This window comes from Macrosteles quadrilineatus, unplaced genomic scaffold (genome assembly GCF_028750875.1).
Source record: "Macrosteles quadrilineatus isolate MER2022 unplaced genomic scaffold, UCM_ALF_1.0 Scaffold_1__1_contigs__length_201487025, whole genome shotgun sequence".
NCBI classification, from domain to species: Eukaryota; Metazoa; Arthropoda; class Insecta; order Hemiptera; family Cicadellidae; genus Macrosteles; species Macrosteles quadrilineatus.
The window spans coordinates 106036766-106061017 of record NW_026542594.1 but is presented as its reverse complement, the minus strand read 5'-3'; the positions used below and the strand labels follow the sequence as shown (position 1 = coordinate 106061017).

The 24252-nt window shown below is 34.1% G+C and overlaps 1 protein-coding gene across 4 annotated transcripts in view; it reads left to right on the top strand.

Moving 5' to 3' along the window:
- The window catches only part of LOC128982069 (AMP deaminase 2), a 158197-nt gene that overhangs the window by 42196 nt on the left and 91749 nt on the right, over window positions 1-24252 (top strand). For all 4 annotated transcript variants that reach the window (XM_054401140.1, XM_054401257.1, XM_054401202.1 and 1 more), the window contains exon 2: window positions 5137-5287. In XM_054401140.1, coding sequence (XP_054257115.1) covers window positions 5137-5287 — 151 coding nt within the window. The remainder of the gene's footprint in view (window positions 1-5136; window positions 5288-24252) is intronic.

The window sequence follows — 24252 nt, the reverse complement described above, 5'->3', positions numbered from 1 at the left end:
AACAATTTATATCAGTCAAAATGAAGTACTTTCTACTCTACATTATCTGACATGGTCCGGAGTTATCTTAAGAAATGTAGAAAAAAGTAAGGGGGGAACTCATTTAAAACTCACCCTGTATATATATATATATATATATATATATACTAGCTGACCCGGCGAACTTCGTATCGCCTAAGTTATAGGTTTCCCCTAAGACAGACCGATGGAAAGAAAGTACCGTTACGTTTAATTTTCAAGATGATCTCGTTCGCTACGCTAACTCGCCTCCAGGTTGAAGTTTGTTCGCTACGCTCACTCACCTTTGGGTTGGAGCTCGTTCGCTACGCTCACTCACCTTTAGGTTGGAGCTCGTTCGCTGCGCTCACTTGCCTTCAGGTTAGCTCGTTCGCTACGCTAACTCGCCTCCAGGTTGAAGTTCGTTCGCTACGCTCATTCACCTTTGGGTTGGAGCTCGTTCGCTACGCTCACTCACCTTTAGGTTGGAGCTCGTTCGCTGCGCTCACTTGCCTTCAGGTTAGCTCGTTCGCTACGCTAACTCGCCTCCAGGTTGAAGTTCGTTCGCTACGCTCACTCACCTTTGGGTTGGAGCTCGTTCGCTGCGCTCACTTGCCTTCAGGTTAGCTCGTTCGCTACGCTAACTGGCCTCCAGGTTGAAGTTCGTTCGCTACGCTCACTCACCTTTTGGTTGCAAATTAGCTGTTGTCATAAATGTAAAAGAAATAATAGTGCTGCACCCTGTTGGTAATCCTTGTAACTTTAATGCTATTGAACATCATAGAACAGAACCAACTTGTTTAATTGAAACAGCTGTTAAGATTCATTAATTCCATTTCTCATAAGGTTAACATGGGAAACTCCAGAGCCACTAGGGCGGAGCCCTTTTAAGAATTTCGAAACGGGAAATAGTTTACGTCCGATTCGCATACCTACAGAATTTACACACCAAATTTCATAACGATCGGTGAAGTCGTTCCGGAGGAGTTTGCAGACAAACACTGTGACACGAGAATTTTATATATTAGATATATATATATATAATTATTATTTCGCTTATTAATATATATATGATATATATACATATATTTGTGTGTCTGTCCAATTTTGATAACATTTTAGTTTGATGGTTTAAGGCGGGATAAACTTGAATGAGTTCGCGAACCAGCATGATCGGACCATGGGAACGATGTTTAATGGGGGGTTTTCTCATTTTTTACCCTTTTTTTATCAACAAATTTATCAATTTTTCTCCAGAACTTTTTAAAGAGCTTAAAAAACAAATAAATTAGTATTTCAAAGTGTTTTTGAACGGTTATTGGTTACAGAGAAAATTCAAAAAAATTTTAATTTAAAATTCTAATGTTATTCTTATGGAGAATAATGTAAAATTTTGTAGTTGGCTTGTTTATGGATATATTTTGATCAAACTTGGCGGATTTATTAATTTCATACTAAGCACTGATATTATAATAAAAAAACACTTTATCAGTTTCCCTGTAGCAGCTAACCTAGGTACTCGTTAAACATAAATGTTAATTTAATAGATTAATTGAAAATCAATCCAGGCAAATGCCTGCTTAGTCGGCAGGTTTACTGCAGCGGGGGTATTACTTATTTATGAGCATGTTAATGTGAAAGATGTTAATAAATTACCGTATTGGTTTTAATTGGAAGCTGTAGTAATTATCAGATTCAAAAGAAGAACTTTAATACATTAATTGAGTTAAATAATGATTGAACAGCTTGTAACTGAGTTTAATATTAGCATGAGTGTATGTTGATAAGTATTATCAGTCCTTTTATTAACAAATCACCATGATTAAATAATGAAGTTAATACTAGTAAAAAATATTATGAAATCCACATTCTATATCTGCATTGAGGTTCTTACGAAGGTCTTGTCTTCTGATTGGCTGCTAATATACATATCACAAGTTCTTTACATTGTCATTGACATTGTCTCTCAATCTTGCTGGTGTTTTAAAACTCTCCCTAAATTGATGCTTGAGCTTGATATTTGTTAGTATGATTATCTATCAATCTTTTTTATATTGCATCAAACCTTAATCTATATAATTAATACGCTACATGAAACTGTCGGTTGAACTCCTCCGCCATTTCTTAACCGATTTTATCCACTGACGTCTCATTGGAAAGAGCGTGTCGCGTAGATTTGCAAACTGGCCTTACATTTTTGAAAAAAGTCCCTTGGGCTCTGCCCCAGTGGCTTTGAAAGTTCCCATGTTATCCTTATGAAGAACATAATTGTTTACATTTTGATCAGCTGTATAATTTAATTTCTGTTATTTATTTTTCAATCCAATGAAACGCATTGAGTACATTTATTTACTATTTGAGTTTTTGTGTAAACATAACCCCCAAGACGGATCGTGTTAGTATGGTTGTATCTTAAATTTCTGTATTAATCGTTGTTTTGTGTCGCTATGACGGATCGTGTTAGCATGATTGTAACTTAAATTTGCGCATTTATCGTTGTTCTGTGTATCTATAATTGGTTTATTTGTTGTTTTTCTTTTAAATGCCTCCGACGCGACGACAACGAAACATAGACAGGAGGCGTAATCGTGAGAACCACCGCAGCTACAGAACAGTGGCGCTTAATAGGCTCAACCATTGACTATACACCTCTACTAGGTTAGGTGTAGAGGTGTATAGTCAATGGTTCAACCATAGATAAAAGGAGTATAGAGATGTCTATACTCCTTTTATCTATGGTTCAATTCAGCACAGTCAGCACCTGACCCTGGACAATCTCAACTATTAGGTTACGAATGCGCCCTTACACTACCCCAAAACGACTTTTCGTTATCAATTGGCCCCCTATCAATGATCTATGTTGCCTGTACAGCGAGGCATTTTGAGAAGGAGAAACCCGGCCGGAATGCTTTAGGTTTATCAATAACGAAGATAAACATGGACAGCCTTTTACGGAAGTAAGGAACCCAATAACATTTCCTTACCCTCTAGAAGTAAGGAAATGTGTGTAGAAAACATTAAAGCAATACTAGGTTATGAAATATGATACAATATTTACAGGAAATGTTGATTACTGTTATATACAATATATTGAGTATCTCCATGAGTTACACAATGGTAATCTTTGAGTTGACTCTTTAAACTTATTGTAAATATGACTGTTATTCGTTTTAAAATAACCCCTGTAATACTTTGCAATTGCTCGAATTCGAGCAACATGTACACTAGTAGTAAATTATTATTGGTTAATTAAGATGACTTAATATCTCTTATGGATCTTGTAGAATAGCTTAAAACTAAAACATTTTGAAAGCTACGTAAGGATTACAGCTAGTGGTACTTACTTCTTTATTGTAAGCATACATTTTCATAGGAGCACAGCATATGACTGAATTTTTTATGCATATTTTAATAACAACTTCTTGTAACATACCTATCATCCTTGATTGTGCCCAGTATGTTCTAGGACTCAACTCAAATACATGTACTTTGAGAATATGATTTCGGCTCGTGCGTCCTAGGGTTTTGTGTTTGTGTAGTTGCTTAGTGGGTGTGTGGTAGTGTAATATTTTTATATTCAGTTTGATTTAATTTTGATAAAAAAATTCCAAAAAAATAAAAATTCCAAAATAAAAAAATGGCATTTGGACCGTCAAATAGTTGAGGGTCGTTTGGACTTTCCTGGTTCATGGGTGGGCAAGAAGACCCCTGAAGATACCACTCAAGGTGGCAAAATGAATAGTATGACAAAAACATTTTACCTTCAAGAACTCAGGCTAGTTTGTCACAGTGCGCAAGTGTGGGGTTCATTAATAGTGATTCGGTAGAGTCTGTCAATAAGTTTTTCCTTAAGAGATTATTTAGTCTTCTGAAAAACTCACCAAATTATTTAATTTACGTTGAATCATTAACAAATAAGATATACTTTTACTTATACATATACTTTTATTCAAGCGTGTAAATCTGAACCATCTATTAACTGTATTGTCAATGTCTGGAAGTCGTTTACCATTTAAATAAGCCAAACAAATAATAAACAAGAATATTTACTGGCGTAAACATTGGAAACGTCTGGTAAAGAAGCATGGCAGGGAAATTAGTTTCGATGAGGTTGGCATCCCTGTTCTACAATCACAGCTGATGAGGGTGATGAAGGGGGAGAGGGCAGCTGGAAAAGTGATTGTGTATCACCAACAAACAAATCTTATCTATTAGCTTAGACCTAAAAGATAAGACATACCTTGCTGACAGATATGACATAACTTTAATTTCCTGGGCAATCAAGCAAGAGCTGAGCTTATCAACCTCAACTTCAAACTGTGGCTTGTAAGCTATTATCATTTATGCACACTTTGTAACTTACAAGAAAAAGAAGATGCCTTTTGCTTTATTCTGTATGTCCTATTTTAAATACGATAAGGAATTTTTATTTTGGCAGTCCGATTTTGAAATGGGATCAATATACAGCTTTTGAATGGTAGGGATTGGCGGGCCCAAGTAATTATTTAAAAAATGCTTGGTCAAAAAGATAGGAGTTAATCCAAGAATTCAATTTAAAAAAATAATTTTCCAAGTTTCATAAAAAATAATATTATTGATTTAATTGTTTAGTAAAGTCTTAATTGTTTAAGAAAGTGTTTAATTGTTGTTATATTCTTTTTGATAAAATATCTCTATATTGTATGGAAAATGTATTGTTTTGTTAAAAAACAAAAAAGTAAAGGTTATTTTTATTAATTGTCATTAACTATTGTTAATATATATGAAGTCCTGATGACCAGGTATGCCAATCGCAACAGACTGTTTTAATGATCATTGTTGTATGTAGTGCTAAGAATGTTATACTCACTTTTTCATTCATTCATACAAGAACTCAGGCAACAACAACAAAGGTAAATATAATATAATTTAAGTTCTTAAAACTGGGATAGCAAAAAAGATACCAAGGACCGTTTTGACAGTAACTAGGTAATTAAAACCTGTATTAGTTAATTAACTCGCCCATTTCATCATGAGATTTAACAGATAATCGGAAATGTGTTAAGCCTCAGGATAATCAAAGGGTAAAAGTTTTAATATATATTTATTTTCTTATCTACCAGGATAATAATACATGAAATATAAAATTCTTTTTTGCAGGTAGTGACTCTCCACCTTACACCCCTGTACCTGGGTTTACTCAAAATGGAGAAACAGTCTCCAATGAAATTTCTGCTCCGTATGAAGTGCCTCAATTTCCAATTGAAGTTATAGAAAAGAAACTAGCTATCCAAAAGCAACTTTCAAGCAGGTAAGGTTGTTTTTCAAGGTTGTTTTTGAAGGTTGTTTTTGAATTTCCCATATAGGGAATAAGCTATTACCGTAGTACTCGTGTAAAGATGGAGTGCCGCCGCCCGTGCCATCCTACCCCTGATGCTTTTATTTCTATCTTAAATTGTCGACGTTTTTAAACGGTCATGAGTAGAGGCGGACCCAAGAATTTCTTGAGGAAGGGGTGCTCTTACATTTTTACTTTTTTCCTTATATGAAAAATAGTAATGAACTTTATAAGGGTTCAAATTATCCCTATTTGTATGATAAGGTGTTGGTTTACTGTTTTTTTTTTTACAAAAATCTGAGATTAAGGATGGATTTGTTTATCGGTTAACATGCCAGTGATAACCAATAAACAGGTCGATAATAAATATGTAAATTAGTAATGTCGATGATAGAAGTGACCAATTCCAGACTTACCACTAGGCCTCAGCCTAGGGCCGCAAGGGAAAGGAAGCTGCAGCGTTTTATATACAAACTTTTTTTTCAAACAACAAATTGATTTATAAATGAATGATTCATAACGCTCGCGAGTAACGATATCCTCCCCATGAGGGCAGGAGATGTTCCCAATTTTACGGTGATTGCAGGTGACGATGATGATGTACCTGTGATAGCGGGAGATGTTAATGTTATTTCCGGTTGATGATAACGATGTCCCTGTGATGGCGAAAGACGTCGATGATTTATCCACGATCGCGGGTGTAGTTAATCATGTCCCCGTAATAGCGAGAGATGTTCACGAATCACGATTTAGCCACGATTGCGGGTGAGGTCAATCATGTCCCTGTGATAGCTTGATATATAAAAGATTTTACGATAATTGCACGTGACAATGATGATGTCCCCGTGATAGCAGAAGATGTTAAGCATTTTTTCTGCGATTCTGGTGATGATAACGATGTCCCCGTGAAAGATGTTGACGATTTTGCTGAGATCGCGGGTGACGTTAATCATATCCCCATGATAGCAGGAGATGTTCACGAATCACGATTCAGCCGCGATCGCGGGTGGCAATGACGATGTCCCTGTAATAGGGGGAGGTATTAACAATTTTGCCGCGATCACATGGTAATTTAATAACGAAATCCATATATAAATCCCAAAGTACCCATGAACCTTTGAGAAAACTAAAAATCACACCCCCATAAACCATATATTTAAAATGTTTGTCATGATGAGAAACCTTGCGCAAAACTATCCATTATTTCATAAATTGAATTCTTCGTAATTCTTTTCTAAAGGGAACTTTCCATATACCTAATAAAAAAAAAACAACAGCTGTACTTATTTGTATGTTATTCTTTTGAAGGTTGTTTTTGAATTAGGGAATAAGCTATTCCTTATTACCTTATTCAAATCAGGTGTGATTATTTGTTTGTATTGGTATATTCTGTTTTTTTTTATATTTAAGCTTAACTTAACCAATGAATAGTTTTATTAATACTTATAAAGTCAAACGGAGTGAAGCCCGTGGATAACAGCTAGTATTAAATAATTTGTTTTTTATTCTTATAAAAATGTTACCTACCGTTAAGGTTTACATAATATTATACCAAATTTTAATACTATAACATTTTTAATAACGTTAAGTAAAAGTAGTCTATCATTGAACCTTTGGGCCATTTTCTTAAAAAAAAGTTGGCATGCCTCGTTTTAAGACTGACTGTAAAATGCCATTGGTACTTAGAAAAAATCCACAGTTACGTGGTGAAAAGGTTGGCTAATTTAGGACTTACTCCCCTTTGAAAAATATGTAGCTGAGGCCCTGATCATACAAAACGATACCAAAAAGAAATATGAGACTGTACAAGGGCATGATAAATGATTTAAAACTGTTAAATTTAGAAACCTTCCTTAATGCAAATAAACCATAAGCAAACTTTTTAGATATTGATGAAATATGATTATTCCAATTTAAGTTTTTGTCTATTATTAGGCCCAAAAATCTTGAATTATTCACCTCTTCCAACATGTGCTTATTAAGAAAAAATTTTTAGTTTATTAAAAGTAAGTCTTTTTATTTGGAATGAAACTAAACAAATTTGTAAAATGTGTGTTGATTTGTTAGTTTTTACGGATATCATGAAATTCCGGTTAATGTGACAACGTTAAAAAAAATCAAATGTAAAAAAGCTAAAAATAACAATTCTGACAAAACTACTACCTCAAAATACTAATTGCCAGATCCCTGTGATTGAAGATATTACTTAGTCTTACATTGAGCAACTGTGGATTGTAGCCAAGTATTTAGGTTGGTCAAGATCTTAACATCTATCTGCCCATCTGGGCATTTAACTTGGATATTACTCCACTCAAGCTTTTTATTTTATAAACCTGATGTTTCGCCAAAACCCCCTTCTATGGTGTTACAGATGTAAACACATTAACCTAAAATCTTAAATGAAAGATCAGCTGTTGGAATTCAAATTTACACTCTAACCGTTATAAAAAAGCTGGTTAGCAACACTAGATCTTTGAACGTGAACTCTGGAAATAATTGAAACGAGCACAAAAAAATAACACATAAAATAGCAGTACACCACACAAATACTGCCTCTTCCAAATCTTTTTGTATTTAAATGTAGGCACTTTTAACGGGTTTCCTTATTTGTGAAGAAATGGTCTTAACATTCAGTTTTTGCCAACATCACATTTTTTTAACATTTTTTAGTTAACAAAAAACCAAATAACTGAAATACTGGTGATGAATCGGTGGCTCAGTCGGTAGCGCCACATACTTCTAGCCCTAGGCAGTGATGTCGTGGGTTTGAATCCTGGTACCCGCCACTACTCTTTGTCCGTACAGTTCACCATTGTACTGTACTGGCTCACCCATTGCTTTGCTGGAAGTGTTCCATGCACGCACAGGCCTCTGTGGCCCATGTAAACAGGCAAATGCAAGGTTGATTAAAAAAATTATATTAAATTGTTGCAGATTACCTATTTATTATTAAAGTTATTAGGAATTTTTGAAAATGATATTTGTATACATTTTATTGGCCGAAAATTAATAATTCATTAAAATGAAGTCAATTTGACCTTACAATAATCAGAGTCTTAACTCGTAATCTTTGTTTTTTTGTAGCAAATTTAGGAAATTTGGGGTTAAATTCTATAATTGCGTCATATAAAAATGTAAACAAAAATTACTTTTGAATATTCTTATAACCTTTTAACGGATTAAGATTTTGAAAAAACAGATTGCAGCATTGTTTTCAGCGTAAAAATATAGTTTGAAACGATGGGTCAAGACTCCACCTTTACATTTGAAAATAATTATTTGTATCCAATATGGTGGATCCAAGATGGCGGCCAAAAACTTATACCCAGTCAAAATAAAGTACTTACTACTTTACAATGATCTGACGTCGTCCAGAGTTGATATAAAAAAAAAAGAAAAAAGTAGGTGGGGGGGATCTCGTTTAAAACTCACCCTGTATATCCAAATTAAATGCTAAGTGATTTTAAAAACGACCAAAACAGGGATACAACCCATTAATCTATATCTATAAAAGAGGAACTATATATGTATGTATGTATATATGTATGTACCTTATGTACTCCGAAACCGCTTGACAGATTGTAATGAAACTTTCTGGCATTATTAAGCACTATTCAAGGATGTTTTGTGTGAAGTTTGGTGCAGATCTGTCAAAAGGGCTCCACCCCAGAGGGTTTTAAGGGGTCCTATGTCAGACTTTTGGAACTACAATGTTTACAAATAAATATAATTTAAAAGCATATTGTTGTATTAAGTATGTTCTTTTAGTCATATGATTTATTTGTGTTTAAATATCTTTTGTTGACAGATGTTTTTTGAAAACATGTTTTGGTAAACATTGGTTTAGTTGGAAATAGAGTTTGTTGAAACAAGATGTGTGTTTAATAATCTTGTATTAGAAATAGAACATGGTGGCAGCTTAGTGGATTTTTATCAAACTGAAAGTCTAAAACCACGCATAATGTCAAGTAAGGGCAGAAAAAAACGAAATACTCGGAGGCACAGGTATGAGGATAACGGTGAAGACGACGCCCAAAGTGAACTCAACTACGTTTCAGAAAGGGACTCTAGAAAGACTAAAGATGAGTCACGAGGTTTTGCATTGGGACATACGAACCGAGAAAATGATGCAGCTATGTATACTCCTACTCCAATGGTCAATATCACGTTACCAACTCCAGAAACGTTCTCTTTTACTCCGAATGAGTGGCATTCCTGGAGGAATCGCTTTCAAAGGTACAGACGGGGTTGCGGTCTGGATAGCACTTCCGACACTCGGCAAATCGATGTACTTTTGTTTGTAATGGGTAGTAGAAGTGAAGATATTTTCGATTCGTTTTCACCAAAACCTAATACTTATGACGAGGCTCTTAGGGCCTTTGATGAATACTTTGTGCCAAGACGGAATATATTTTATGAAAGATCAAAATTTTTGAGACACAAGCAAGGGAGTGATCCATCTGAAAAATTTATAACAGATTTGCATGGCCTTGCGAAAACGTGTGCATGGGGTGAACTAAATGATGAGATGATGCTTCTCGTCCTCATTATTGGTATGCAAGATGAGGGTCTGAGTGATAGACTCCAGCTGGAATCTCAATTGACTCTGGAGAAAGCAATTAATACCTTGCGCCAACATGAGGAGCTAGAACGCCAAAAACGTGAACTTGCCAATACTAATGTTTTTTTGGTAAATAAAACGTCAGTTCAAAACGGTAGACCGAATCGGACAGAAGGAGTTTGTGACCAGAAATACATCGAGGATGCAGAAAATACAAAGAAGTGCAGGAAATGTGGTTATGATTGGCACGGATCACTGGCAGTCGAAGTATAAGATGCAATTTGATAAACGAAATGGAACGAGGGGTTTAAGTGAATTAGAAGAGGGAAGCATGGTATGGATCACAGATCTACGTAGACATGGTAAAGTAGTCAGGAAATTGAACGAACCACGTTCCTACCTTGTGGACATTGACAAGAAAACCATTCGACGAAACCAGAAGTTCTTAGTTCCTGCACCATACTACGGAGAAGATTGCATTCTTTCAAACTGTTCATCTACGGCCCTTAATTGTCCATCTAACTCACGTGATCGTCCAGACGCTGGCACAGTTACCCATTACGGAAGGTCCATCAAGATACCGAGGCGGTACCGAGCTTCATGAAGATGTAGACATCTTGAGGCGGGATGTTGTATTAAGTATGTTCTTTTAGTCATATGATTTATTTGTGTTTAAATATCTTTTGTTGACAGATGTTTTTTGAAAACATGTTTTGGTAAACATTGGTTTAGTTGGAAATAGAGTTTGTTGAAACAAGATGTGTGTTTAATAATCTTGTATTAGAAATAGAACACATATGTTTACTTTTACCAACTGTTGGTTTGAATAATCACAACATTCTGTTTTAGTCATTATTTGGAATAGTGACACAATGTTTCCACAGAATGCAGCACTGAAAACTATTTTACTTTTAGATAAGTCCAAATATATTAAACCCCAATTGCAGCACACCTATGCACTCAGCAACGTTTAAATTCTCCCTTACTGTATTAAATATGTAAACATAAAACGTAAAAAAAATTATCAAAGTATAAACATATATATAAAGATATAGATTGTAAAGAACAAATTACCATTTAAAATAATATTTGTTAGCGCAGCAATGGGCTCATTTAATCAAACATAAATAATCAAACAAATTAAAAATTTATTTCAAAATTGTTGAAACTTGTTTTTTAAGAACTACACAAACAATTGTTTAATAGTTTTGTAAACAATTTAAATATTGTTTAGAAAATTGTTTTAAAATTGTCTATATACAGTAGAACCTCGATAGGAAGACCCTTGATAACAAGTTACCCTTGATAACATGGGTCATTTTCAAATCCCCTTAAAATTATTTTACCCCTAATAACAATGTTATTGCTAACCTCGATAAGAAGTCAACCTTGATAACAAGTCTTATTCATGATCCCTATGAGAGTTTTCTTATCAAGGTTCTACTGTAAAACTAAGAATAAAACAATTTTAAAATTGTTACAACTCATATTAAAACCTATTTTTTATACTGAACAAAATAACTGATTTTCAAACAGTTTAAAGATTGTCTCAATCTTATATTAAAATTGTTGTAATATGAAGTTTAAATCAAAATGTTTTTAAATTGTTGTAAAACAATTGTAATACAGCTTTTGACTATTTTTAACAGGGGTTGATTATATCGAACTGTTATGTACATCAAGAGTATTTTCATAGTCTTTGAGTCGACTCTTTTAAAAGTTATTGGAAATTATGACTATAATTTGTTTTAAAATAACGCCTGTAATACTTTGCAATTGCTCAAATTTGAGCAACACACTAGTTAACATTGAAAGTTGTTCAATTATCCTAATAAATGTTTATCAAACAAAATAAGTCTTTGTTGAATGAGTCAAACAGAACTAATCCTAAGTAAACTTGCCCTAGTTAGCAGTGTTTTCATGGCAAGTTCAATATAAAGATAACTGGTCACAATGTTCAAAGGTTCAAAAGTCAGCACTTATCTAAAATCCGGTTCCTATTTGCTAAACTTACTGAGCATTATTATAAGGGGTCTCAATTCCGAAGCAATAATATAATCCGGGTATTTCAGGATTTGTCTAAGCCGATCTCAGGATCTCTGAACTTGTGATTTTTACTTTTTTGCCATTTCAATGGACTGTAGATTCCCTTTGTCGGGCCCTGTGATGTTTTAAACTGAACTTTAAAAATTTATAAATAACACTTTTGCGGTCTTTCTTTACAAAAAATAGTACCACAAAGAATTTTTACCTCCCTTACTTATTTACAGTTTATAACTGTGGATATTAGAACAGAAAGCGGATCATGAACATAAACAAATTAATTAGCCTGAAAGTAATCATGTTTACATTATTATTTAATTAGCTTATGAACCCGTTCATTTCACAGGTTGGAGGAGTTAAAATATGTATTGTAGGGGGAATATTAAGCAGTACATTTTTGAGTTGAGTCGACTTTACAACAAAATTTGCGACCTTAAAGCTTTTTGTAGTTGAGAATTTTTTAGTAAAGTGGCATGAGCAATAATTGCTTCAAACTATCAAAATACGTTCTTGGTATGTAAAAAAAAACTATTTAAAATCAAGTAAGTTTACGCTAGTTTGAAATACAAATACTTGATACTTATATGTACTTCCAGATACCAACTGCAAGATTAATACTGCATACCTGATGTGCATATTTAGTGCATATTTTGGTATTGATGGATAAACTTATTTAATGATTACCGTAGATATAACTTAATTTTGTGAGTTTCCTTTGGGGGAATATAATACGAGTATACAAAGGTTTTTTTGCACTTGAGATTCGTGAACAGGCTACATAAAGTTGCCCATGATGAAACAGTCTTTCTGCAGATTAATCCCTACAAACTTGATGTTTTGAACTTGGGCTTTGTTAAAGGTGATGGCAAATGTAAGTTTCAAGAGAAACTGAATTCTTTTAAAATGAAATAGAAGATCCGTTGAGGTTATGGGTATTCGTGGTATTACAACGTGTCCCCCTTTAGCACAGCCTGCCGTGATTTTGGCACTAATCAAATTACTTTTTAGTGCTGTTATAACTCTTGAATTATTCTACAAATGGAGGGGTTTAGGGGAAATCTAAGTTATAACTACGATGAAAAACTATTTAAACTATATAACGATCCACTGTATTTCTGATAAATATTTACAAGACTAACTAAACAGACAGCTGATAACAAATAAACATTCATATCATCTGTAGCATGACTATGACAAATAACTGTTTCAAAGGGCAGGCATTTTCAATACTTTCCATTACTTGCATAGTCATACCGAGAGTCCAAGATTTTCTCGCATGACTTGAAGTCTTGGTGGAGGGAATTCAGTCAATTCCCATGCACCGTGTGTATGCATTGATGTCATATCTTTGTTTGTTGCTGTTTTAAATCAAGTGCTATGCTCTGAACCGACAGCTTCAGTGATGGCATGTGGGTCTTCGGTTCGTAGTCAACAAGAAGAACTTTGGCAGACGAGGCGTAATCCTTTAGCCACTATGGTTGCCTTCTTTCCCGAGTTGAGTGTCTGGTTGCAGGATTGTTAAACAATCTTCACTGTCACTGCTACATGATTTGTCTGTGTCTTCAGTTCGTTTAGGCTTATCATTACACTTCACTGGAAAACTAGGCTCATCAATAGCCTCTTTTTCCTTGCCAATCTTCTTCGATGTCAATGATTTTCTCAATCTTCATGGGCCACTCAATTTTCTTGTCACAATCTCTGACGGTTTAGTGAAAAACGATGCACTAAAAACTACATCTTTTCTCTCTGGAACATAGATAAAATATCATATCTTTCATCGCCATTGTATCAAACCACGTAACCTACCACAGTTTTCCTGTCCATTTTCCGCCTGTTCTGCACAGGAACATAGACGTAGCACTTTGAGCTGACGACACGCACATGTTTGATCCTCAGTTTTTTACCAAACCAGAGCTCAAAAAGCGATTTGTTAGTAACTGCTGAATTTCCCACTTGGTTCAAAACGTAGCCAGCAGTGATGACAAGTTCCGCCCAGATCACTGCAGGAAATGTTACATTTGGATTGGGGCATACTTGAAGGTACAGGCCATTTTGACGATTGTTCTGTTCTCTCTCCCCACAGCACGATTTTGTCGGGTGTATACGGTGCTGTCAGACGATGCTTTACTCTATATTCTCTTAATATTTAACGAACTTTGTCATTGTCAAATTCACCACCGTTGTCACTAAGAAACTTTCTGACCTGGTGACCTATTGTGTGTGCTTTAGCAACGCTTCCTTGACAGCAGATTTTTCCCTTGCAACAAAACAGTAGCGGCATCTTGAAAAGTGGTCTTTTATGACTATCAAGTATCGGCGACCCCTGAAGGATGGGTCAAACAAGCGGCGAACATCGCCCGATAACAACTCATCGGGGGCTGATCGGCGTTCTCGTGTTCCGAATGGTAGACGGTGTGCCTTTCAGAAACTGACGGTTCGCAGATCTCGTAGTTGGCTGGCACTTTGATACCCATTTCTGATTTGAGCTTCGATCAGAAGTAGCATTAATCCATGTACCCCAGCCCTCATGATATAGCTGCAATGAGATTGTCTTCTGCTGCATTAGTACAAACCTCAGACGGGTTGGCTGTGTGAAATGAGGCACGATACAATGTTCCATCACAGTATCAAGTACCTTTGAATACAGTTTGTTCGTTAATAGTGAACCGACACTCGATATTAGTAAATTCAAACCTGCTATTAGGGTTTCGATCATGAGCTGCGAGAATGGACATCAAGTTCCGAGAAACGTCAGGAACATACCAGAAATCGCTGAGTGTGAACGTTTCGAGTTTTCCATTTACGTAATTCGCTACCTCAAACGTTCCACTGCCGAGAGCCTTTATAACTTCCTTTCCCGCTGCCTTTTCTGTTGCGTTCGAATTTGCTGGAAAAGGTTTGTAATCCATGAACTAACTTAGATTTGATTTAGTTGAACTCGCCTGTTTTGTGTGAGGTAGAGTTTTGATAGATTTTCTAATCTTTATAACAATCAAGTTATAAGTTTTATTTTAGGTGTGAGGACTATAAAAAGGCACTTATTTCATTAGCAGGAGTGCCACTCTGGATTACAGGCATTTTCTGGCTGGTGTCCCTAGCCATCAAAACAACTAAGCCATCCATCAATGAGTTGCTACCCCAATAATATCTCAAAGGGAACGGTCTAAAGCCTATAAAGCTCCTTTGTAAGCTATGGTGCACTCAAACTAATAGATGGCATTGACGTAACAGATCAGCTCTTTCTGAATCTTTAGCAATGTTACATTTTGGCATTTCAACATGGGTTAAATTAAGTGGTAGCTTTATAGAGTATGCTGTATTCAGGCCCGGACTGGGACCATTTGGGGCCCTCAGCTACATGCTGTGAAGGGGTCCTCTACCGGGAGATAATTTTTATTAGGTTTTTGTAAATGACTTTTTTCTCACTATTTTGGCATTATTTTTATAAGGAAGAAATTCAGCTAGGTGTTTATAAAATATTAGAGTATTTACTTGGCCTATTATTTATTATTAAAATCAACTTTAATATCTATTGAAATAAACAAATTACATTATTTTTATGTTTTTACATCAGTACAATACACACACTGTAGAAGTGTCAATAAGTGTCATAACAGTTAACATTAAAGTGCAGTATTATTCACACCAAAGTTAATAAATTGTGTCAAAATTATTTGTGTGGTAATAATAATCACAAACAGATTTTAGGGATTTGAAAAATAATACTAACAAGTCAAAAACTGTATTAATCAGTATGCCTACTTAACAATAAGCAAAATTTTTGAACTATAAATACACATAACATGAGTCATGACACATGGAATATTCACAAAAATTACACACACATTCACAACTAATAAGCACTGTCCACAATCTGAACATTTACTGACAAACGCATACCGGTACACACATAGGCCAAAAATCGTGTAACGCAAGAATATTAGGTTGTATCATAGATAAACCATTGATATGTTATATAATATAACTAGATAGGCTAAACATACTCCCTAGATTTCTCATCATTATAGATCAGCTGAGGACAATCTTACGATAACTCAAACAAAAATGATTTGATTTTGATGAAATTTGGTATAAACGTGTTCACGAACCAGCATGATCGGACCATGGGAACGAGGGTTTATGGGGGTTTTTATTGGGTAAAAATGGGTTTTTCCCATTTTTTACCCAAAAAACATAAAATTTTGGAATATCTTTCCCAAAAATTTTGTAGATCTTAAAAAAATAAATAATTTAGTATATTGAGGCATTGTTGAATGCCTAATGATTACAGAGAAAATTAAAAAAAGTGTAAATTTAAAATTATTATGTTATTCTTACGGAAAAAATGAAAACTGTTGTAGTTTACTTGTTTATGGATTAATATAATTTGTTAATATTATTTGGATTAATATTCAATCGTTCAATATTAGATTACTATTGTTGATAAAATCTGGCAAATTTATTTATTTCATACTAGTATACTATTGACGACTGTACAATACTGCACTATACTATCTATATACAGGGTGAGTTTTTTAAAGTGATCCAATAGCTAACTTTTTAATTACAGGACTTAGCACCTCACTTTAAATTTGAAACTTGCTCAGTTTTAAGTTTCACTCAAGAATACGATTTCAGATTTTTTCATTGTGGCCGCCATTTTCCAATATGGCTGCCAACTTTAAAATTTCTTATGGAACATCCTGTATTTTATTTTGTTTTTAGATTTTACTCTAAAAAATAAAACATTTTTGTTCTTGACATTTGTTCAATATCTCTAATAGTTAAGGAGCTACGAGGACAAATTGTTAAGTATTAACAGTAACAACACTTAAAACTAACATTGTTTTAAAACATGCTTTAGAATTCATGCAACTTTGTATGAAAACTTTAAGTCCTCGTAGCTCCTTAACCGTTAGAGATATTGAAAAATCTCAAGAACAAAAATGTTTTATTTTTTAGAGTAAAATCTAAAAACAAAATAATATACAGGGTGTTTCATAAGAAATTTTAAAGTTGGCAGCCATATTCGAAAATGGCGGCCACAATGAAAAAATCTGAAATCGTATTCTTGAGTGAAACTTAAAATTGAGCAAGTTTCAAATTTAAAGTGTGGTGCTAAGTCGTGTAATTAAAAAGTTAGCTATTGGATCACTTTAAAAAACTCACCCTGTATATATATATAATACGCTAAGCCGATTTTTGTAAACAGAACTCCTCCCTCATTTTTGGACCGATTTTGATGATGATAAAGTGTCAAAAAATTGCCCTGATCTGTAGTTTTACAAAGTGTTTTTCATTTTTTTAAATCTTTAATAGTTTGGGCAGGATCTTCTTTTTGGGCCGTCTCTAAATTTTGTTAAATTAATATTGGTTTACAGAAACTGGATTAATTTTTATATAATTTGTATGAAGAAATATTTGCATGATTTAGCAATTAGCATGATAATCTGCAAAATTACAATTTATTGCAGACTTTTTAGAGATGTTACTTCAATGTATTCGTTCAGCTTAGTGAAAACACAATGGAGCCTTTGAATGTTATTAAACTAACAAAAGGGTTGTACATGTTTACTAGCGCTACGCAGCAACAAAAACCATTTAATTGAACTCTAAAAGAAATTTATCAAAGTGCACAGTATCTTACCCAGATAGCCATAACATAAATAAAATGCCCAAACTCGATACTAAAAAAAGTTCAGGTTAGAGCCATTTGAATGCTCTTGGATTGTGACATTTAATAATTCGGCTTCTCTTAACAAACAGATTTTTTATCTGGGGAAGAAGTTCATTGTGCTCTTATCGTCCTAATAACATCAAAACACAGAAACCTTCCCTAAAATAGTACCTATATCTTGACAGATGTTTTGCAGTGGCCTATTACGGACCGTGGCCCACTTGGTTGGCCTTAAGTGAGATTTGAGAAAATAACACTACACTTCAACTGTAAAACAAATTTCACAAAGAGTAATTACCATTTAACCAGTTAATGTCCTGACAGAAAGGTTGTGTTCCTTTTGAACTAGATATCCTCATCCTTTCTAAGATACGTTGCAACAATGCAACAATGCATGTAAACGTTACTATTTTCATAACAATTTACAGTATTTGCTTTTTGGAAATGCAGCATTGCTTTGTCAATTGCATTATTTGTTGCCAAAGAAGCCGCATGACCATATGAACAAGGTCCCTCATTTCAAGAATAAAAGCCAGCTTCACTACAAGTGTATTCCACTTTCCACTAGACATAACATTTCAAAGATATATTATATTGAACACTTTATATAATTGATAAGGCTGAGACAACCGACATCCGCATGTCATGGAATCAAAGTTATGCTATAAAATATATTATTGCTAAATTTAGAGGGTTATTCATTGGCACAGAAGTACTGTATGAAGACCGACGTGACAAAGGAAAAACAAAACTTAAACAGCTTTAGGTAGGGCCTCCCTTTGAAGTAACAAAGTGCCTTCTCATCAAACAAATATTAAAAAAAAAAAAAAAAAAAAAAAAAAACACAGATTTAATCTGCATAATACTGATGAAATCGCAGAAGTGTGCACAACAAAAGATCCACCAATCTTATATATTAAAAAAATTTGGTTTTTCTTTTCCGAGTTCGTTTGGCTCTTCTACCCGACCAATTTTCATGATTGAGGTCTCGAATTGAAGGTATGCACGCACAAATTTGCCATCAAGCATCGGCATATAATTATCTATAGTCTCACTCGACATATAGGCCTACGTAAACGAAATTTGCTCCCCATGTATTTCTTATGGGAGTTAAATTTGGGTTTTCTTTTCCGAGTTCGTTTGGCTCTTCTACCTGACCGATTTCCATGATTGAGGTCTCGAATTGAAGGTATGCACGTACAGATTTGCCATCAAGCATCGGCATAAATGTATCTATGATCCCACTCAGTGTATACGTAAAGGATATTTGCTCCCTGTGTATTTCATTTGGGAGTTAAATCTTTGCGTGTATGCCTATGCAAATTTTGTTTACGTATATGCCGAGTGGGATTATAGATACATTTATGCCGAATCTTGATGGCAAATCTGTTCGTGCATACCTTCAATTCGAAAAGAAAAACCAAATTTTTTAAATATATAAGATTGTTTCTACAGTTATTTATTACTCATTAAACAATGCTAAATGGTCACATTTTTATTTAATTTCGTCGATAACCGTCGATTTCGATGCGTTTCACCTAGTACTATACTATACTATACATATAAAACGACTCACTCCCACGCATGGGTTCTCCCCATGTGGGATTAATTTAGTATATTTTTAAGGTATTCAGTTATATTTCTATTTTAATATGATATTTTGAAAAAAACTGTAAAATATGATTATTTTATACGAAATAAAAGAAATTTTGATTTGATTTCGATTTGACGTTTGGTCAAAAAACACTTTTTACTTTCCCCGTAGCAGTAAACCTAAGCACTCGTTAATTCTAGTGCTATTTAAATTGGGAATAAATATGTCTTGCTTATGGAAATATTTTAGTAAAAATTTAATCAGACAAGTGAAAATTTGCTTAGTCTGCAGGTTTGCTGCGGCGGGGGTATTTGTGATTATATAAAATAAATTTCAGAAAATTATCATAAAATATCATCCCTTACCGCTTGCTCATTATAAGTGTTTTTGACAAGCTATAGGGAGAAAGTATATGTCAGTTAGCTGATACCATTTATTACAATAGTTAGGAATCAAATTATTGAATTACTTTCCTTTGATTCTGAACATGTTTGCAATAAAACAGCTGAGCATTTAGTTGGTCAGCAGGTTTACTGTGATTGCTGTGTTTATACAACAAATCCACGAGAATGGCAAATTTGACTTATCAACAAAAGGTGCTACGTGTGAATTATTGTAGCTTACAAATTGGAAATCCTTTTACACCTACCTAAAATATATATTTGATCCATATTTTGTTGGATGAGTCCTGTATGTGTAAGTTGGATGGACTGACCCTCTCAGTTGCTAACATGGCTTCAGGCTTACAACATGCTAGGATTTGACTGTCCGCGGTGAGTTTAACCCTACTAACAATCCACTACAATTCTTGTAGACCAGTCATCTAAAAGATTTTAAAAGGCAAAGTTCGCAAAAAATGGCGTAGTTATGATTTTTTAGTATGTTGTTAGGATACATGAGAGTATTGTAAAACCAAGTTTGCAGCTTTGAAAGACCTGTGCTCGCAAGAACTCCATTTTCTAGTGTTTTTTCCTTTTTCATTTTTTTACGTAAATATCAAAAACCATGTATTGTACAAAATAAAGTGTTATAACATTTTTTGAAGTTCATTAAACTCCCTACAATTTGGTATCAGTGTAAGCTCAGTATCTATTATAGACTTTGAGATACATCATTAAATTTATTACATTGGAAAATATTTCAAAAGATTGCTAGAGTACAGAGTTAATAATATTTTTAACCAAATGTCGGCTTTAATATTAATCCTAAGGCATTAATGAAGAAAAATATTAAATACAATAATTCTTGGATCATAACTCTGGAAATTGTTACATAATCATACTGAATTTTCTTTCGAGGGGTAAATATTTTTGCAGTAAATAAAAGTCTTGTAATTTAAGTCAGGCACTGAAAAGTTTAAAATGAAATAAAAACGATTTGGTATACAGGCTTTCACTTGTGCCTACATTGAAGCTAAATAAATTCACCACAACATTGTTTCTCATTACTAACGTCGTAGGATGAGTATTTAAGCTGACATTTAGCTAAAAATATGATTACCTCTGTACTCTAGCAATTTTTTAAAAATATTTTCCAAACTTATAAATGATGTATCTCAAAGTCTATAATAGATACAGAGCTGAAATTGATACCAAATTGTAGGGAATTTAATTAACTTCATAAAAGGTTGTATCCTAACAACATAATAAAAAATCAAAATTACGCCATTTTTTGCAAACAAGGATGTCTTAGATACCAGTCATCTATTGTAATTATATCCCCTAACTTGTAGTTACACAACCTAATTAGTTGTTAGGGTATAGTGAAACCATTGACTATTGGAAAGATTAAATTAATGTGTTGGTAAGTGTTCAAATTGAGTAAACCAAAAGGCTATTCAGATAACAGTACAATCTTAGAGCTAAAAGTGGTTCTTAAAAGCAACTAAAATAACTCATTCAGTAAAGAAATTATAAATGTATAACTAATCAAGTTGAAAACAAAATCAAATGTAAATGCTAACTGAGATATGTTGCTCAATTATTCTGAAAGTTATTGTGCAGAGGCATTACATGAGTCTAAAATCGTCTTCAGACATTTTATTCGCATACCAAATTTAATCATAAAAACCACTTTATACATGGAAACTGAAGTAGTAACTTATTAAGATTCAATTATTATGAATTAGTCCAGTAAAAATGGTTCACACATGTAGAACTAATTACAGTTTTTTATGACCATCTATTGAGTCATGCTGTTATACATCTATCTTTCTATATTATTAATACGCTACATGAAACTTTGTAAACAATAAGCCTTTTATGTTTTAAGATTTAACCCCACATATTATATACCAAAATAGGTGTGTAGATTTGCAAATTTAATTTTTTTTTCAAGTCCCTGGGGCTCTGCCCCAGTGGCTTTTAAAGTTCCCATGTTATCCTTATGAAGATCGTATTAGTTTACATAATGATCAGCTGAATAATTTAATTGCTGTTAATTGCGATTTGAGGAAACGTGTGCTAAAAGTGTGAAACATTTACTGACTTTGTTGAAATGAAATATTTACTTTTTGAATTTGGGTTGGCGTAAATAATGGAAGAAGCGAGAAAGCCTGGACAATTTGATATACTAAAAAGATAACTTTATTGATACTGTGCTGCATTTCTTTACAAAAAAAAAAACCTGTTTACCCTCCCTGTTGCAGCAAACCTAGAGTACTCTTTAAACTAATGCTATTTTAATAGGGAATAAATGTGATGGAGACACAGGGCCGATTTACCGAATAGGTACGGTAGGCACGTGCCTAAGGCGCGAGGCAATTGGTCTTTTCAGAAAAAAATTTAAGGCGCCAAAAATTTAGAAAATAAAAAAATTGGTGATTGTATTTGCATGGTATTGTGGTAAACTTATGATAATCCCTCGCGGCCGCGTAGGCATCGTAATTGTCTCTCGCAATTGCGGCAAAATTCTCACTATTTTCAGCGGTCACCCGACCTCAATCGTGTGGACATAATTTTCGTCTTCCTACAAAATATGAACATATCCTGCAGTCGTAAGGAAATTATCATCGTCTTGTGCCATCGGGATAAAATTCTGATCATCCCTCATGGCCTTGTAGACATCATTATATTGTCCCCCGCGGTGGTTTGGACATAGTAATCATCATCGTTTTCCGCGATCACAGCAAAATTCTTTCTGATTCCCGCAGTCGTGTGGACATTATCATCAATGTCTTTCGTGATCGTGCAATTTTCTACCATCCCTCGCTGCTCTGTTAGATATCAAACATCATCGTCTTCTGCGATTGCGGAAAGTCCTTATCATCCCTCGCGCGGCCGTGTGCAGACATATTATTGTCTTTCGTGATCACGGAAACGTCAATGTTGCCATGTGCGAACGCGGTAAATTGAAAACTCCATGTAGTAATACAAATTTTACAAATAACTCCCGCATAATTCCCGGTTTTCCCGGTCGGTGGACAACCTGTTATTATATAAATTGCAAAGGGGCGCTGATATTAGTTGCCTAGGGCGCTGGCAGGGTCAAAAACGGATCTTAGGAGACATTTTAGTGTAAATTAAATTAGGCAAATGGAATTGTAGTCTGCAGGTTTGCTGCGGCGGGGGTATTTTAGAATTTATAATTGTTATTATGGACAACCTATGAGGCTATGAGTGTAAAAAATTTGTAGAAAACTAAAAAACTAAAAAACAAGATCAGCTTTTGAAAATGATAAGATATTTACAAGAAATGTTGATTACATCAAACAATGATGTACATTGTGAGTACTTCCATGATCTTTGAGTCGACTCTTTTAAAGTCATAGGAAACTATGACTGTTATTCGTTTTAAAATTACGCCTGTAATACTTAGCAATTGCTCGAATTGGAGCAACAGGTACACTAGTTTTCTGGTTTATATTGACTATTTATATCTAACTAGGTAAAACCCGTCGAAATCGACGGTTACTTTGAAGGCTTGTGGTAATTCATCTACGGAAAGTTAGGTGTAGTGGAATATACTTGAAGTGAAGGTGGCTTTTATTCTTGAACTGTTACGGACCTCCTCGTGCACCTTAGTTGGCAACAAATAATGCAAATGACATAGCAATGCGGCATTTCCAAAAAGAAAAAATACTGTAAATTGGCAGTTACGTAAATATTGACGTTTACATGCATTGTTAAACAACGTAGCTTATAAAGGATGTTGTGATCTAGTTTAAAAGGAATATGACCTTTCTGTCATGACAGTAGCTGGTGAAATAGCATTTACCCTTTGTGCCTTTTTTACAGCCAAACTGTCGTGATATTTTCAATTATGTTAACAACCCAGTGGGCCACAGTCCGTAATATAGGCCACTGCAAATAATTTGTCAAGATAGGTACCATTTTAGGCAAGGTTTCAGTCTTTGGATGTTATTAGACATGATAAGAGCACAATAAACTTCTCCTGCAAATAAATAATCTGCTGGAGAAATATAAGCCGAATTATAAATGTTACAAAGTGAGTTCGAGCATTTTTTAACTATATGAGTAAGTTACATAGTATTTTTTAGGCTGCTGCTCTGTGCACTTTAAGAATATATTTTTTTGAGATAAATTAAATGGTTTTTGTTGCTGAGTAGCGCTAGTAAACATGCACAACCGATTTTGTTATTCTAATTACATTCAAAGGCTCTCTAAGAGTTCAAATTGTTATTTGTATACATAGGCTATCTATATTACGTGTTCACTATGCTGAATGAATACATCGAAGTAACCTCTCTGAAAAGTCTGTAGTAAATTGAAGTTATACAGCTTAATGACTTTCTAAATCATGCATATATTTTTACATAAATATTGTAAAATGTTTTATCCAGTTGCTGTAAACTACTATTAATTTAACAAAATATGGACACGGCTCAAATGGGCAACGTGCCCTTCTGCACTTGTATTATTTTGTATTGTATCACACAATCGAAGATTTTTCCAGTGATTGAAAACATGTATGACAATAATCTCATGAACTGTATGTAATAAATAATAATGATGATCTGTAGAATAATATGATAAAATAAAGGCAAAAGTGGTGAAAAAGGCAGACAACAACCCGTACAATAGATATTAGATAGTTCAATAAGA